The sequence below is a fragment of the Barbatula barbatula genome (genome assembly GCF_947034865.1).
Source record: "Barbatula barbatula genome assembly, chromosome: 24".
Classification (NCBI taxonomy): Eukaryota; Metazoa; Chordata; class Actinopteri; order Cypriniformes; family Nemacheilidae; genus Barbatula; species Barbatula barbatula.
In genome coordinates, this window is record NC_136787.1 from 17765914 (window position 1) to 17782920 (window position 17007).

The 17007-nt window shown below is 38.6% G+C and overlaps 3 protein-coding genes across 6 annotated transcripts; 2 read left to right on the plus strand and 1 right to left on the minus strand.

The window, feature by feature from the left end:
• The first annotated feature begins 1187 nt into the window (after positions 1-1187).
• On the plus strand, positions 1188-5541 carry mier3a (mesoderm induction early response 1, family member 3 a). 3 transcript variants are annotated; one of them, XM_079449110.1, is made up of 13 exons: positions 1188-1250; positions 2266-2290; positions 2418-2563; positions 2657-2791; positions 2870-2990; positions 3072-3145; positions 3306-3381; positions 3491-3636; positions 3850-3931; positions 4035-4129; positions 4223-4350; positions 4495-4637; positions 4861-5541. In XM_079449110.1, exons 1-13 carry the CDS (start codon positions 1242-1244, stop codon positions 5301-5303), a joined length of 1623 nt encoding a protein of 540 aa, XP_079305236.1. In that variant the 5' UTR covers positions 1188-1241; the 3' UTR covers positions 5304-5541. The 3 variants fall into 3 exon arrangements, with proteins under 3 accessions (XP_079305236.1, XP_079305238.1, XP_079305237.1); XM_079449112.1 differs by having other exon boundaries at positions 1247-1794; XM_079449111.1 differs by having other exon boundaries at positions 1247-1457.
• Positions 5542-7671: 2130 nt separating this feature from the next.
• setd9 (SET domain containing 9) lies at positions 7672-11193 on the minus strand. 2 transcript variants are annotated; one of them, XM_079449114.1, is made up of 6 exons: positions 10774-11190; positions 10388-10698; positions 8766-8889; positions 8558-8673; positions 8358-8463; positions 7672-8273 (listed from the first exon to the last, which is right to left on the minus strand). In XM_079449114.1, exons 1-6 carry the CDS (start codon positions 10884-10886, stop codon positions 8186-8188), a joined length of 858 nt encoding a protein of 285 aa, XP_079305240.1. In that variant the 5' UTR covers positions 10887-11190; the 3' UTR covers positions 7672-8185. The 2 variants fall into 2 exon arrangements, with proteins under 2 accessions (XP_079305240.1, XP_079305241.1); XM_079449115.1 differs by lacking the exon at positions 8358-8463 and having other exon boundaries at positions 7705-8273; positions 10774-11193.
• On the plus strand, positions 10960-15208 carry pdxp (pyridoxal (pyridoxine, vitamin B6) phosphatase). Its single transcript, XM_079449113.1, has 2 exons — positions 10960-12723; positions 13521-15208. Exons 1-2 carry the CDS (start codon positions 12114-12116, stop codon positions 13844-13846), a joined length of 936 nt encoding a protein of 311 aa, XP_079305239.1. The 5' UTR covers positions 10960-12113; the 3' UTR covers positions 13847-15208.
• The last annotated feature ends 1799 nt before the right edge of the window (positions 15209-17007 follow it).

Below are 17007 nucleotides of genomic sequence, written 5' to 3' on the forward strand. Positions count from 1 at the left end.
TCACCGGTACAGGTGCACCTGCTTCACTTTTGTAAACAGTGACGTCATGCTTTCAGTTTTACTGCACCTTTGGAGAAAAGTGGGGAACAAAACGCGCCTGTTTTTATCTACAAAGGCATTTTTTGTGTAATTCCACTCAATAACCCATCTTTTTTTCATTTGTGTATAAAAGCACTGCTCGCATAGGACCAGATTATTTAACATTTTTGGGTGTGACGCAAAAGTTTGGATGTATCATGTCACTGGCGCCACCATCTGTCCTGCTGTGATTGAAACAAATAACAGTTCAATCAAACGCAAAACACACACACACACATTACAGTGAGAATATATAAATCCTAATTATTCGAATATATAAATCATAATTATTCGAATATATAAATCCTAATTATTCGAATATATAAGTCCTAATTATTCGAATATATAAATCCTAATTATTCGAATATATAAATCTAATTATTCGAATATATAAATCTAATTATTCGAATATATAAATCTAATTATTCGAATATATAAATCCTAATTATTCGAATATATAAAGCCTAATTATTCGAATATATAAATCCTAATTATTCGAATATATAAATCCAAATTATTCGAATATATAAAAATAATTAATAAGTATATGGATTTATGTAATTTACAATTTAAAGAGGAAAAAGTAACAATGAAACCCTTTTTGTCTCAACATTTCAGTTAAAAGTATCATACTTCAAAGAACAATTTCTTTCTCGCTTTGTATCAGCCTGTTAAAGTTTTTCTGGTACCACGAACTTCGGCAAACGAAAATAATTGAGTTTTATTTTTATTATATAAGTTTTATTTTCAATGCATTGAATAAACTGCATTAAAACTCACATTTATCACAAGAACCTTTAGTTGAAGAATAACGTAATTATAACTTATAACACATTTCTTATTACAAATACAACTGTAAGAATTTGACCTAATAACGTCACACATAAAACACTTTGAATTACCTACAAAAATGTTAATTAATAAACGATTATAAATTAGTGATTTCACGTAAATTCACAACATTTGAACGTCTAATGAACGCTCAGTGATTATATTAATCGGAATATAGTTTTTCTAACATCCAATCCGGTGTCCTGCTTGCCATGCGCGTCACACGTGGCCACCAATCAGAACGAACCAGCTAAAATAGCCTAACGTCATTGGTCGGCAGGGTCAATCCGGGTTCCGTCGTAAAGCCAGTTTAGTAGCCGAAAGATACCAAGATGGCCGAGGTAAGTTAAAAAATAGGGGGAAGGCGTCTGATTTTAGTCGTTATTTTATTTCACCACCGTCCATTATTGTGGGGTTTTGCGCCCCGATTTCACGTAATAGCGTCTTATCTTTGGACGAAGGCCCGTTTGGTGGAGATTTTAACGGTTCTTGCTGTTTAATCGAGTGGTCAAAGCATCGATGGGGCCTCTGTTGCGTCGAGCGCGCAGGTCGGGCGTCCGTATCTCACTGAGCTCGAGCGGCCAGAGTCTCCTCAGAGCTGCCGCCGCTAGTTTATCAAATTATTTATTTTTTTCTTATTTGTAATTTTTTTCAATGTTTCACAGTTTCTTTCTTTAACTTGACAGTATTCGCCGGTGTAATTGATTATTTTTTCTTTCCTGCAGAACCGTATTGATAGATGCTAAAAAGTGACGACATTAAGTGCATTAATATTTTTATGTTAATATAAAACATGACGCAATAGTAGTTAGAATAAGAAATTGCTTTTAGACGGAAAGCCAATGACAATTTTGAAATGACTGCTGTATTATTGACCATTGGCTTGTAAGTGACTGCTTGGTTCTGTTATATCATGTTTATTTATAGAATGTGGTTAAAAGTACATTTAATAATGGATATATAAGGTTTAACCGAAGAATATTTGTGTTAAATAATCTTGTTTGTAATCGGTAGCGTTTGACTTTTATTTTTCTTATGCCTTTCTGAAGTTTGTTGAATTTATGATGACGAAACTTTTATATTATAAACTTTGTAATTAACTATTTATCTCCTTGTCAAAGTTACCATGGTAACTACTTTATGCCCATTTGTACAACAGTTATACTTACTAAAATGTCACCGGAATTTCAAATAATGCACAATTTCTGTTTTAAATCTCATATTATAATTTTGCTGTAATAACGATCAATGTTTTGACGAAAATGTTGACGTCATCCAGGGAAAATGTTGTAAGGGATGTTATAATTCTATATATTTTCTCATCAAATTTAAATTGATTTCCTTTTTCATTTTCAGGCTTCCTTGGGAAGTACAAGCCCAGGTAATTTGTCCTCAATGTCTTTTAAATCAAATCAAAATGTTTATTGTATAATTGCATCATAAATGTGAGTTGCTTGCAAAAAACATCTCCCAACAGATTTTTTATTCGTATATAAATATTTTTTTAGTTGGCTCTTTGTCATCGGAAGATCATGATTTTGACCCGACGGCGGAGATGCTGGTGCACGATTATGACGATGAGCAGACGTTAGAGGAGGAGGAGATGAGGGAATCGGAGTCAAACGGGAGCTCAGAAATCGCTGATCTGGAGAAGGTTTGCTTTCACTTTTAGTCAGTCCAGGGGTGGTACTAGGTCTTGCTATTTATTTTTGTATGTTTTAAATATCATCTCTGTTTTCTTGCACAGGAGGGGAATATGCCGTTGGAAGAATTGTTGGCTTTGTACAGATATGAAGCAGTGGACAGTGATCTTGCGGGGTCGAGTGCGGACAGTTCTTCTGTAGAGCTGACCGATGACCTGCCTGACATGACGTTAGATAAAGTGAGTTTACCGTAGCTACAACAAAACTGTAAAAACTGACAGTAAGACTCAAGAAATGTGTTTCAAATGTTCTAACAGGAGGAGATTGCTAAAGATCTTCTGTCTGGCGATGATGAAGAAACCCAGTCTTCTGCCGATGACCTCACACCGTCTGTGACGTCTCACGAAACCAACGATTTCTTTCCCAGGACCCTTCGCTGTAAGCAGGCAGTTGTTTTTTGTAGTGTTCTTCGGCATGTTATTTAATTGTTTGTATTGATGAAATATTATTTTATTTCAGCTAACGCTGTTTATGACGGAGACAAAGAATCTGAAGGTGAAGATGAAGGTTTGAACCCTGAGGATTCTCGCAAGGTGAGGAAGAGCAACACATCAGATTTGAAGACAAAAAACTAAACTCGTCGTTTGCTCATAAAGAGATTTTGTCCGATGTTTAAAACGGGTACAAATGTGTCTCATGTTTTGTGTTCAAGATCATTGTGTGGTTTTATTAATTTTCCTATTGGTTTCACAGGAAATCATGGTGGGATCTAATTATCAGGCAGAAATTCCTGCTCTTGGGTGTCATGATGATGATGATGAAGAAAAAGGTGAGTTAATGTATTCAAATGGGATTAATTGCAGATACTCATATGTAGTCGCATAAAGTACTCTCCATATGTTCATGTAGTAATGCCTTAAACCTATTCTGTTCTCTAGTATATGAAGAAGAAGATCAGCTGCTGTGGCGGCCGGACATGATGTCTGAGTCTAAAGTGAGGAATTTCCTGCGGGATGCTGCTGTAGGTGTGGACGGAAAGATGCAGGCAAATGCAGATTGTTTTCTCGTCAAAGACAATGAACAGGTGAATAATACAAGCGTAGTTTAAAAGAACCGAAAAAATATCATTAAAAGCATTCTAATTTCATCTATTTCGAGGGTTATTTACTAAGAATGTATTCTTGTATGATGAATTTCTTTAAAAAGCATGTTTTTTTCATGTTTGTGGTATTTAAATGTTTATTTGGAATGTGTAGCTGTGTATATACTAGAGATTCAACCTGTTTGGTTTCTTTAGGCCTTATATGAGCTTATGAAGTGTAACTGCAATGTCCAAGAAGCTCTTGAACAATATCGAAGCAATGAAAAATCTTCAAAGGGTAAGTAGAAATACAACAACACAGCTATATAGAATCAATCATAATTATGTTGTTGCTTTATTTGTAAGTTTATTAGGTGTGAAATGTAATTGTTTCACAATAGGTGAGATGCTTCCATGGTCTGAAGAAGAATGCAGGAATTTTGAGCATGCTCTTCTGTTATATGAGAAGAACTTCCACCTCATCCAGAAACACAAAGTAAGATTCTGATCACGACACAAAGCACCAGTTGAATTTGATCATACAATTTTGGTTTATCCTCCTCTTAAATGTTTTTTTCCTCATATTAAGGTCAATACAAGGACGGTGGCCGAGTGCGTCGCATTTTACTACATGTGGAAGAAGTCGGAACGATTTGACTTTTTTGTCCAACAAAATCGATTTGGCAAAAAGAAGTTCAGCAGCTATCCCGGCGTCACGTGAGTTTCTCAAATGTTTATTCTCAAACAACCAATAATCTTTTAGTTCGGTTATCTATAAACCTATAGCAGAGTGCTTCTAGATTCGTTCATAAATGATCTGGAACTTGAAGTCCTATCATTCATTATGATTTGTGTGTGCAGGGACCTGATGGACCGGTTGGTGGATGAAGCCGAGGGTTTGGTGGATGGATCAGCATCAATTTGCTCCTCCGGTAGCGGCAGGACGGAACCTGCAACTGAACAGTTAAACATCCTGAACTCCATTACAGCCAGTGACCTCTCCGGTACGTTACCCAACATCAAATGTCTTTATTTCTGTTACACATGGCAGGTGTGGTTGATGCTGACTTTCATGCCGGTGAAAGTGCATGTAAAAAGTGTAGATGTGTTTATAGATGAAATCGAAGTTAAAAATCAAGACTTTTTCGCTCTGTTAAAAGGCATTTAGTCACGTCTTTTGTTTATAACAGATTTTACGTAAATGTTTGTTTTTCTCCCTGCACACAGCGCTGACAAGTACAGTCGCCTCTGTGTGCAATCCAGCAGACGTCAGCTGTCTGGACTCCTACAACTTCCCTCCTTTGGACGGGTTGCACCGCGGATCCCTGAGCCAGGAAGAACCGCTCAACTACTCCAGCAACGGAGATGGCGACTGCTTAAACCTGCTGGAGACCGGCTTCTATCATGCGGACCTGGGTCAGTTGAACGTGTGCGGAGAGGACTGCGAGCGACCGCCAGCCAAGCGGCTGAAGATGGGTCTGTCCGATCCGTTTATTAACGACGTGTCGGTGGGCAGCAGGAACATGGACTTCGAAAGCCGCGGGCACCACATTACGAGTGCCAAAATGGCGGTTTCTGTCACTGACTTTGGCGGTTTGTCGCCCAGCGAGGCCAGCAGCTACATGGCCACGCACACACTACATCAGCACACAGCGCTGCAGACAGAGTAACGTCTCATACCCGCGCAACCTCACGGGACCTCCTGCAATCAAACGTGTGCATAGCCACTTCCTGGAAATTCCCTTTTTGGTTTTTCGTCTGTAAATGTTTAGTTTCCAGTTATATGCGTGTGTATATATGTACAGATGTATTCTTTCTTAGATTTTTTTTTACTATGACATCAGTGATGTCTAATTGTACAGATTTAAATCTTGATTTCTCAAGAGTTAATACAGCCATTTATTTCAAGTCTTGAATTTTGGAAGTGTCATAATGTGTCTACGTCCGAATACTGTGGAGAAACGAACTTGTTGTTGCAGAACCTTCGGCAGGCGATGAGATTTTTCTAGCCATGGTGATATGCTGTCTAATCAGCCTATCTTCTGTGGTACGTATCAGTGTTTACAGGCGTTTGTACCTGGCTCTTGTAGTGGTTACCGCAGGACTCTGGGAATCTACAGTCTGAATGCCATTTACTTTACGACCACTGTGGAGCCATTTTCTTTTGCAGCTTTTTGTTTAAGTCTTTCATCCAGCATCAAGACATTGGGAATGTTTTTTATCAAGATATGTCCTGTTATCGCTGCAATCTTTGGTAGAATAGACCACAAGCGATTCATGGATTTGTGAACCATCGCAATGGTTCTAGCAAACAGGCCCTCAATGAAAATCTAAACCATTATAAAAACCTGTCAGAGGTATAAAACACACTGCAATGACGTGTTATTTTTCTATTTGACATATTTATTAGAGTAACTTTGCTTTATTAGATGGTGGTAAGTAGTAAATGGGTGTATTTATTGCAGTGAAGACCATTGGACTGCGTTATGGTCGGTACAGAGGATTTTTCTCCTCTGTAATGTTTTTTGTTATCCTAAAATTGTTGTGAAATTACTGGCACATGTTATGTTTTGTTTTCAAACGTGTACAAGATGATCGCTATTTATTTAAATGTTTGCAGGGATATCTTAAACGTATCATAGGTCGAAAACATCGGAGCAGAATCTACCACAGTTTATCTGTTCCCATTATTAACCAATTATGCAAAGTTTTAAATGATTTATTTTTGTTGTCTGCCTTTTTCATCCCTGCGTTCACTGCCTGGTTCTCCTGCGGCGGATGTTTCTACAGTCTCCGATCTTTGCTTCTGAGACCTTCCCAAAGGCCTGCAAGCACTGACCCAACATAATCTATGCATCTGACACTATAACCTGCTGTCAAAGCGCTCTTTGACTGTATATCAACCAGTGAAAATGACTACATTAATGTTTCCTACGTGGATGGTCTGGAGAGTTGGTTACGCCGTGAACAGATTAAATGGATCCATTTAAACTCTACAGTTTGTCCACATGTTTGATTTTCCCCCTTCCTCAATTGTATTTACCTCCAAGCCTTTCTTTTCGAAGCATCACGTTTTCTCGTATGGCAATAATTTGTAAATATGTACAGATAGCCACATACCTTCCTGTTTGGTTTTCTTCCTCGGCAAACAGACTTGAACTTGAGAATGTAATTCTATGCTTTTGAGTCTGTATGAACGCCACAAGAATGCCTTCTTTACTTTCCTTAATGTTCGGCTGACCTTATTCTTCACAAGAGATTTGCTTAAGAGAGTTATTTATTTATTTATTCACTCAACTGCAAGTGGGTGGAGTATGTTCGCGTTCTGTATACGAGTTAAATAAAATGTTGCTCTGTGTGAACATCATTGTTGCTATGCCGTGGTCCTCGTGGAGACACGTTAGAGAAGAGGTGGAGTTAGTTGAATGTACAGTATTATTTCAGCTTAGGGATTTATTCAACTCGCTCGATGGAAATGTTTTCCAGTTAAGGCAGAACCCAGTTTTGCAGTGTTGCCTTAATGCTCCTTCAAAAACATGCATGTCTAATATACCTGGAGAACGCTCGAAGACAATGTCCTCCCAGGGCCGAACGAGAGACGTTTCCCTGGTTGTGATAAATTATGTACGGTCTGTTTTCAAACCTGCAGACTATTCCAGGATGGTGACTTAGAACGGCTTGTGCTTAGTCTGTAAAATTGTTTCCTTGTATCTTATGGCCAGAATTATATTTTTTGTCTTTACATACTTGAAGGATGTGTATCGATACTTAATTTTAAATACATCTGATACAATATTATTCAGTTCTGTAGGTTGTGCAATTTCTGTCTTCTGTTCCTCAGAGAATTGATCAAAGAGCTTTAGGAAATTGTGTTGGTACAGTAATTTATGTCCAAAGTTTGTATAAAAATGGCTTAAAATGAAATTGTAACGTAGTGTTGGTCTGCTTCCAGGGAAAATGTGTACATTTTAAAACCTTATCTTTGGAATGTTCTATATTTTTGTTTAATATCATTCTTTGTTCACATTTGTTTTTCTTGGAGGTATAAGTTACGGTTCGGTTCAACACTTTGATATTAAAAAATTCAAGTGTTTATTAGACAATCAAATGGCAGTTGATGTTAAAACGACATTTATCATTCTTTATGTTTGTACATAGGCACTGTTCTTGGTTTTTATGTTGTACTTAACTGGCAAACCGTTGCGGGAATAAACTTCTGGAGATATAACTGTTGCTGAGTTTTTTAAATGTGAAAGGCTGAATATTTAGAGCCTTTCCAAGATCATTAATATCAGCTTTTTCGTTATTTAAAATACAAATGCGTCTTTTTATTTGAAATATAATTTAGACTTTTCGGTTGAGATTCAACTAAACATGAACCACGCACCTTCTATAATTTGAAAGAATAAATACTAATATTTAATTTATCTTTTTATCAAAACTAAGCTTGGATTGAGAAACAAGGTTTTTACACAAACACTTTTGCTATACAAAAACCTTTAAAATATATATTTGTTGACATAATCACAAACAATAGATTACAAAAATGTCATTAATGCACAATTGTGTAGTAGTTGGAGAACAATTCTTCACCTCTTCTGATATCTCTCAGAGACACAAGAACCACAGTACGCAAAGGTCTGCAAGAGAAAGTGAAATTCAGAATGGACACTATCAGGACCAAATTATACAATATACTAAAATTGTTTTATCTTTCATCTTGCCTTTGTGTATCAGATTTATAGTTAACATTTGGCAGATACTGACGAAGCTCAAGAGGAAATTCATTCGGAACATCAAACTCTTGATAGCACACATTCGCCTCTCTTTCTATATAAAAAGAAATATTTTGTCACAGTGCAATTTTTTGCACAGCAAAGCAGCTTTATTCATCGTATCATTTTATTGTAAAATCTCCACTTGCCATTTGAGCAGTTGTTCACATACTGTCCCACGGCGAGAGGGTTCACAGGGTGAGAGGTCAACCAGGAACAGTCACTTAGAGGAAAAGGGCCGACCCTATCTCGTCCACTGCAGGATCTGTTGAGAAATGTTTTACTCAATTAAAATGGTTTATTTTGCTTATTTATGCAGTGATACATGTATGAATACGTATTAGGATCTGTGCTCACCGATAAACTGCTTTAGATATGGCCTTGTCATTTCCATCAATTAAAATACCATCAATGCATCTAAAAACAAAGGGATTTTTAATCGACTGAAAAAAGATAGGCTCATCTGCTTGATATATTGTGCCTGTGAAAAGAAAAACACAGATTTATGTTATTGTGATGGTGAAAAGAAAAGCACAGATTTATGTTATTGTGATGGTGAGAAGAAAAACACAGATTTATGTTATTGTGATGGTGAGAAGAAAAACACAGATTTATGTTATTGTGATGGTGAAAAGAAAAACACAGATTTACGTTATTGTGCTGGTGAAAAGAAAAACACAGATTTACGTTATTGTGATGGTGAAAAGAAAAACACAGATTTACGTTATTGTGATGGTGAGAAGAAAAACACAGATTTACGTTATTGTGATGGTGAAAAGAAAAACACAGATTTACGTTATTGTGATGGTGAGAAGAAAAACACAGATTTACGTTATTGTGATGGTGAAAAGAAAAACACAGATTTACGTTATTGTGATGGTGAGAAGAAAAACACAGATTTACGTTATTGTGATGGTGAGAAGAAAAACACAGATTTACGTTATTGTGATGGTGAGAAGAAAAACACAGATTTACGTTATTGTGATGGTGAGAAGAAAAACACAGATTTACGTTATTGTGATGGTGAGAAGAAAAACACAGATTTACGTTATTGTGATGGTGAGAAGAAAAACACAGATTTACGTTATTGTGATGGTGAAAAGAAAAACACAGATTTACGTTATTGTGATGGTGAGAAGAAAAACACAGATTTACGTTATTGTGATGGTGAGAAGAAAAACACAGATTTACGTTATTGTGATGGTGAGAAGAAAAACACAGATTTACGTTATTGTGATGGTGAGAAGAAAAACACAGATTTACGTTATTGTGATGGTGAGAAGAAAAACACAGATTTACGTTATTGTGATGGTGAGAAGAAAAACACAGATTTACGTTATTGTGATGGTGAGAAGAAAAACACAGATTTACGTTATTGTGATGGTGAGAAGAAAAACACAGATTTATGTTATTGTGCTGATGAAAAGAAAAACACAGATTTATGTTATTGTGCTGATGAGAAGAAAAACACAGACTTATGTTACTGTGATGGTGAGAAGAAAAACACAGATTTATGTTACTGTGATGGTGAAAAGAAAAACACAGATTTATGTTACTGTGATGGTGAGAAGAAAAACACAGATTTATGTTATTGTGCTGATGAGAAGAAAAACACAGATTTATGTTATTGTGATGGTGAGAAGAAAAACACAGATTTATGTTATTGTGATGGTGAAAAGAAAAACACAGATTTATGTTATTGTGATGGTGAGAAGAAAAACACAGATTTATGTTACTGTGATGGTGAAAAGAAAAACACAGATTCATGTTATTGTGCTGATGAAAAGAAAAACACAGATTTATGTTACTGTGATGGTGAGAAGAAAAACACAGATTTATGTTACTGTGATGGTGAAAAGAAAAACACAGATTTATGTTATTGTGCTGATGAGAAGAAAAACACAGATTTATGTTATTGACCTTTTCTCATGGGAAATGCAATAATGGCGCTATTAACTTGCTATTATCTTGGACGTTACCTGGATACATTGCGACAATGTTTTCCTTCCGCACGTGTCCACCTGTCACGAACACGCCGGTTCCCGCTCCCCGCAGCGAACTGCGCTTTCTCTCGATACTGAAGCCCGAAGTCTCCATCATCACCGCACGAGAGTCACGACGCTGCTCGTGCTCGTCTTTACTGTAGATCCGTGAGCGCGCAGGAAGCAGCCGCAGCAGTTCACGTTGACTTTGCAGGTCATTTCTCAAGAGTTCAGTGAATAAACACACGAGGGATGCAAACACCTGCTTGTCCTGGATTAACGAGCGACCTTTCACCCGACGAAGAGTTCTGCAAGACCAAAACTTTACCTTGTGTACATCATCACCATGTCTAGTGTGTGCAAAACCTGTGGAAAAACGGTACCTCTGGTTTCTCTGTAGGTTTAAAGCTATCCAGGGGACAAATCTGTGTCTGTAGGACTTCCATCTCACTTCAAACGCTTTAAAAATCTTTTTCATTATATTATTCATATTCATTGCAGTAGTTTATAGACTCTTACTAACAGCTGCGTGTCCTCTCTCACGTGGCTGCCATTAAACACATAAACGAATCGTATGTTTGCGGCGCTGCCGTTGTGGTTAAGGTTACTTTAAATACATACACGTGAACGGGGGAGCTGCGGCTCTTCTGCTTATTTCTCAACCCGATGTTATGGTTTATGATCTACGTCTCTATTTACATAATTAATTGCAGAGAAAACGATTTTATTTATTAACCTTGCCCTGCCAAATATGTCTGCGACCCGCTCAACACGGCGGTTGCACGAGACCGCCATCTAGCGGTTGGGAGACCACTAGATCATTTCGTTTTTAAATAAACGATTAAGCAATTCTAACTGAATAATAAAATAAAGCAAAGAGGCATTAAATATAGAAACACGATGCTTGACATTTAATCTCCGTTTCCCCGATTTCCTGCTCAGTTTAACAGTATATTTACGTAATCCACATATATGGAGCTTATTTCCAAAATGAGAACTTTTGTCGTGCATTCTAATTAAAATCAGTTAAAACCGCATTTGGCTTGTTTTTATTATTCGAGCCATGACAACAAAACAAAAATGCAACACAATAAACACACGAAAACATTTGATTTGCAACCTCTTTATTTCTTATCGCGTATTACTGGAGCAAAGCGTAACTAATAATCGTAGGAACAAAGTACACTGTTGTGAAAAATGATTGTTATATGATCTCGAAATAAGATGAGAATAGTATCAGACGCCACGTGATGCGGTCACAGTCTACACGGTCCGCTTTATCTGCGCAATCATTTCCCGTGAATAATGACGTGTTTTAATAGATATTGAATTAAAAATACACCGTGAAAATGGTAAGAAAGATTCCGTTTCATGATGTGCGAATTCGCATTTCTGTATAGTGCACAGCAAAACCTTGCTTCAATAATCGATCATAACGCGTTTCGGTTAGTAGCCCTCTGATTGGACGATGCCGAGCAAGAGGCGCGTTTCTTTGGCATTCCTCAAACGTGATTGGTCGAGCCTCGTCGCCCGTGTCCCGCCCCCTCCGGTGCAACGCAATGGCAGCGCTGGTGAAACGCTTAACTGCGCGGTGTTTGCGTCTGCTGTCGTTCCGCTAACGGGCTGCGAACATTAAAGGTGACGTGAACGACATTCTCCGCGCGTTGGCGTAAAAAAAGAACGCGATTTATCTCTCGTAATCATAGGAGCTCGAGCCAGCAGAATGGCAGGCGCGGCGGGTGGCGGCGGCGGCGGCTGCGTGACGCTCCGCGGCTCTCAGTTCCAGGACCTGCTGGACGCGAAGCACAACGTGCTGTTCGACTGCGACGGCGTCATCTGGAACGGCGAGACGGCCGTGACCGGAGCTCCGGAGGTGGTCAGCCTTCTCAAACAGCGGGGCAAACGGGTGTTCTTCGTCACCAACAACTGCACCAGGCCCCGGGAGAGCTACGTACAGAAGTTCAGCCGCCTGGGCTTCACGGACGTGGCGGAGGAGGAGATCTTCAGCTCCGCGTACTGCTCCGCCGCGTACCTGCGTGACGTGGCGAGGGTCCAGGGGAAGGTGTATGTGATCGGATGCAGCGGAGTGGTGAGGGAGCTGCAGGATGCTGGAGTGCACGTCGTCGAGGACGTCGGGGGGGATGAGCCGGGTACCAACATCTCTAACTGTCCGCTGGATCCGGATGTCAAAGCTGTGCTGGTGGGCTACGATGAGAATTTTACCTTCATGAAACTGGCCAAAGCCTGCTGCTACCTGAGGAACTCTGAATGCCTGTTTCTGGCCACCGATCCGGACCCGTGGCACCCGCTGAGGGGGGGAAGAATCACTCCAGGTACTGAAATCAAGTCTTTTTTTTCTCTGTGTATGTCTAAAAACTGAACTAGGAACAAGAGAAGAACTAGATGGAAAACGTGGATCTCTTCCCATTAGAAGAAGAGTAAATCATTAAAGCAGGTAGCATGATATGTATATACTTCAGTGCACACCCTTATAGAAAAACCACATTCATTTCACATATGTGGTCACGTTTGAAGCATATGCATATGTTAGAATCCCATTCTGTGTTAAACACCAGATTTTATTGAGATTTCTTGGTAACACTACAATAAGGTTGTTCTTGTTAACAGTTAGATAATGCATTGATAAGCCATCATGAACTAACGATGAACAATACTTTTACTAATGCATTTATTAATGTTAGTTTATGTTCATTTCAGCGTTTACTAATACAAGTTTAACATCCAAAGTTGCATTTCCCTTTCGATCCAGACCTGTTTTTTCGTCCCTTACGTAATGGTCTTAAATCTCAAGACATCAGAATCGCAGGTCTTGAAAACTTCATAAAACTTCATTCACCATAACTGATATTGTGTTTACACTACGCATGGGGTGAAATTGTAAATAATTTGAAACAAATAACACCGGTATTTCAATAATATCGGCATTGTGAATTCTTTTAGCTTAGGTAACCGTGGTGTGAACATGTGATATTGTGTGAAATGTACTCTAGAAAGAATCGTCGACAGGTTTCATTGTGTTTCCAGAAATCCGCCGCAGCACTTTTCAGCAATGTTAGGTATGTCAGCGATGTTGTTTTTTAAACGTGGTCTACTGCACATCTCTCTGCAGGTTCCGGCAGTCTCACGGCAGCTTTGGAAACCGCTAGCAGCAGGAAGGCGACGGTCATCGGCAAGCCCGGCCGCTTCATGTTTGAGTGCATAGCGAGCCAGTTCGACCTGGACCCCGCTCGCTCGCTGATGGTCGGCGACCGTTTAGAGACGGACATCCTCTTTGGCAGCAACTGCGGTCTGTCCACCATGCTCACCCTCACCGGCGTGTCCACCATGGAGGAGGCGCAGAAGTATAAAGACAGCGAGTCACCCGAGCACAAGGGCTGCGTACCAGATTACGTGGTCGAGTCCATCGCTGATTTCCTGGAGGCTCTGGAAGAGTAGCCGCTCTGGGGGGGCTGGGGGGGGCGTTCATTGCTGTATTTCCAGTTTCAATCCCAATGCTGTTTCATAAGATGTACACTACAGTGTGGTTAAGTGTCGCTGTAACCCTCGCGTGAATCTCATGAAATCTGATGGCATGGTTGTAATTTGCCGTGTTTGACACGCAAAATGCCTCATCGAACGCCGGACGCTCACCTTAAATGTTCTGGGGCAGTTGTGTATGCTTTTAGAGCAGTCCTGCCTACATGATGTTATCAGTGCTGGTTAGTTGTTTCAGTTTAACGTAAAAAAGAGGGCAGAGATTGCCCTTTAAAAAAGGTCGATTCGTGAATAACACGCTTTTAGATTCTCAAACACTGATGCTTTACCACCCTGTTAGTTTAGTTTGGCAAAGGAGAACATTCAGTGTAAGTTATCGGACCAATACACGGTAAACGGAGAGCAACTTCCTAACGTTTGATTTAGTAACAATAGTCTGTTCTGAGGTTTCATTAACAGCACAATCGGTCAGAAGACAATCACATGTTTTTCCATGACGGTGGCGTGTTAACAGTTTATCACTGTTTGAACTTTACATTGTTAACATTTCTGTCTGCGCTGGTGATTCGTGATGTCCGGTTATGATGGACTGTGCCCGTCTCAATTTGTTTAGAGCAGTATTCTAGTAAAGTCAGTTGTAGAGATTAGAAGACTTCGGTGCCAATTTTGCATTTATTTATTTAAAAAAATCTATTTCTATTAATTTAATTTGTGGTGTTTCATCGGGTAAGATATAGAATTCGTATGTTTATTTGTTAATTGGGTTTCAGCTGCCTTAAAGTATTTTCATTTAACAAGATTGATTGTTATTTTTCTGTTTAAGATCGCAAGTAATATTTGGACTCCATTAATGCGGTTCAGGTGAAAATCTAACACGAATCGTTCAGTGGTTCAGCTCGGTGTCTTCAAATAAAACTCAAGCACAGTGTTTATAAAACCTCCGTGTGTAATATAAAACATCTGCAGTCAAACAAACGTGCCAAAATCCCCACTGAATGTGATATTGCATGAATGATCGCTACATTGAATTGTGTTTCAAAAGGCCTGCAGTAATTATAGTTAAAACTCTCCATTATGATCTCAACCATTTTTTAAAACTTTGATCCTGAGTGATCAGTAGTCAATTGTTCATTGTCTTTAGCCATTGTGTCGTCTGAAAAGATTTAAAAGAGAAAGAGAATATAAATAAAAGGGATGCCCAGCATCCGTAAATGCAAATGATAAATGTATACTGTGAAATGGTTTGACATTAGGCACTCTCTGTGTGTGGTGTAAATTCATTTTTTAATTAAAAACCGTCTCGTATCTGGAGTGTTTTTTATCATTGTCTGATCAAGTTAATAGACATTTTACTTATGACATTAAATTTAAGAGCAGAATTCACTTTTAAAAGATCTCGCACACCGTGCTTTAGCCAAACTGATGTCTTGGTTCTAGCTGTTACATTATTTATGTATTTGTTTCTAATCTCACTCTCCATTTTAAACGTGCACACAAACATTGCTCATTTTGATTATTAAGAAAATGGTTTTCTGCTTGGTTTTGTGGCCACTTTCTAATGAAGTAAATCAAAACGTTCTGGAGTAAGCCTGAAAAAGGTTCTTGAACCAGATGACAACAGTCTCCTCTGGGTTAGGATGTATTTAATGTACCCATTGTGTCCTCTTGTGCATGAGCATTGTGGCATTTCTAGGACATCTATTTAGAAGACACAAGGGGGAGCTGTAGTGCCTGCAAATTGCATATTTTAGTGTGGACATTGTAACTGAAGTATGGTAACATTGGTAATCTGAACTACCACAACTTTAAAAAAGTTCAAAAAAACTTTAAAGCAAATACCATAAAAATTACCTGCAGTACAATTTAATATTATTTAAGCTAAACTCAGTATTTCCAAAAAACAGTCTTGTATTCAGAATTCAATATGGTCATTTTAAAGCCAAATCAAACATGTATGAGAATTAAATGTCAATGCCCAAAAACAGACTATTAATCATCATAATCACTATGATTTATTAGACAATTAATCGTCAGACAAATTTTCCTAATCGTGACAGCCCTAGGGATTTCTTACAAAGTAATGGCATACAAAGCCATTAAAGTTATACCATTGGTATAGTTTTACATTAAAAGGTAAGGGAAACTATTGTTAATAACACATGAATAATATAGGCCATGTATAACAAATTTAGCATAAATCACTAATCAAATATAGAACAGCTACTATTAGCTAACAATATTTTAGTGGATTCACTCTTGGTCGTCTCTCCCGAAACAGGATCAAGACTAGTCCTATAGACTTCAATAAATGTTAGAGCTGTCCAAACTGAAAACAACTTGTACTGACACAGCAATGTATTTCAAGGCATGTTTTAAACTACTTAGGCTACATTTCATCTTTTAACTTGGGCTAGTCCTGCCTTAAGCGCTGGGAAACTGCCCCTACATGTCTAAAACTGCTTTAACAAGGAAATCCTAATATTCCGTTACTTGAGAAAATAGATGGTTTTGTCTACATCATGATGTAATGCGGTGCGGTTCAGGTTGTGTCATTTTTGTCAAACGGGTGGGGTCGGCTGCTGTCGGGTGTTCTTTTAACTGACCCGACTGCGGGATTATCAAACAGGACCTGCAGGCCTCGACACCAAGTCCGTTCACTGCAACGGAACAGTTTTTTCACAGCAACGGCGGTTCACGGATCCTCTCTTAATGGCTCTGGGGGGAGGCAGGGTGGGCAAAGCTACTGGGAGGAAGGGCAAAGCCTCCCCGGACCCCCGTAGAGCCGGGCCTGAGTGATAGACTCATACACAACTATTATATCAATCATACTTTATTCAAAAGATGCTCAAAACCTTTCCTTTTTCATGACAGAACAGAATTAAAAAGTCCTTTTTAAATCTTTTTTATTGTTTGTAAGAACGGAGTTAAAGGCTAACTGTTTTTGAAACATACAAACGTTTTTAATATTGAATCATCGTCTTCAAACAGAAGGTGTCTTTAATCTTCTCAGTGTTCTCTTCACCTTTGGATCAGCGCAATATCTCTTGTGTCCAACATGCAACCTGAAATGAGATGTTATCGAGACATGACCGTCTTCTGATCAGAAAAGAAAGTTAGAAATG

Bases quoted from the DNA above. Each gene is read 5' to 3' on its own strand.
- mier3a (XM_079449110.1), top strand. The intron at 3,146-3,305 runs GTGAGGAAGAGC...TTGGTTTCACAG, and splicing joins ACCCTGAGGATTCTCGCAAG to GAAATCATGGTGGGATCTAA. The intron at 3,637-3,849 runs GTGAATAATACA...TGGTTTCTTTAG, and splicing joins TCGTCAAAGACAATGAACAG to GCCTTATATGAGCTTATGAA.
- setd9 (XM_079449114.1), bottom strand. From the start codon at position 10,886: ATGAATATGAATAATATAATGAAAAAGATTTTTAAAGCGTTTGAAGTG. The intron at 8,674-8,765 runs GTGAGCACAGAT...ATTTCTCAACAG, and splicing joins ATATCTAAAGCAGTTTATCG to ATCCTGCAGTGGACGAGATA. The intron at 8,274-8,357 runs GCAAGATGAAAG...TTTCTCTTGCAG, and splicing joins TATAAATCTGATACACAAAG to ACCTTTGCGTACTGTGGTTC.
- pdxp (XM_079449113.1), top strand. From the start codon at position 12,114: ATGGCAGGCGCGGCGGGTGGCGGCGGCGGCGGCTGCGTGACGCTCCGC. The intron at 12,724-13,520 runs GTACTGAAATCA...ATCTCTCTGCAG, and splicing joins GGGGGGAAGAATCACTCCAG to GTTCCGGCAGTCTCACGGCA.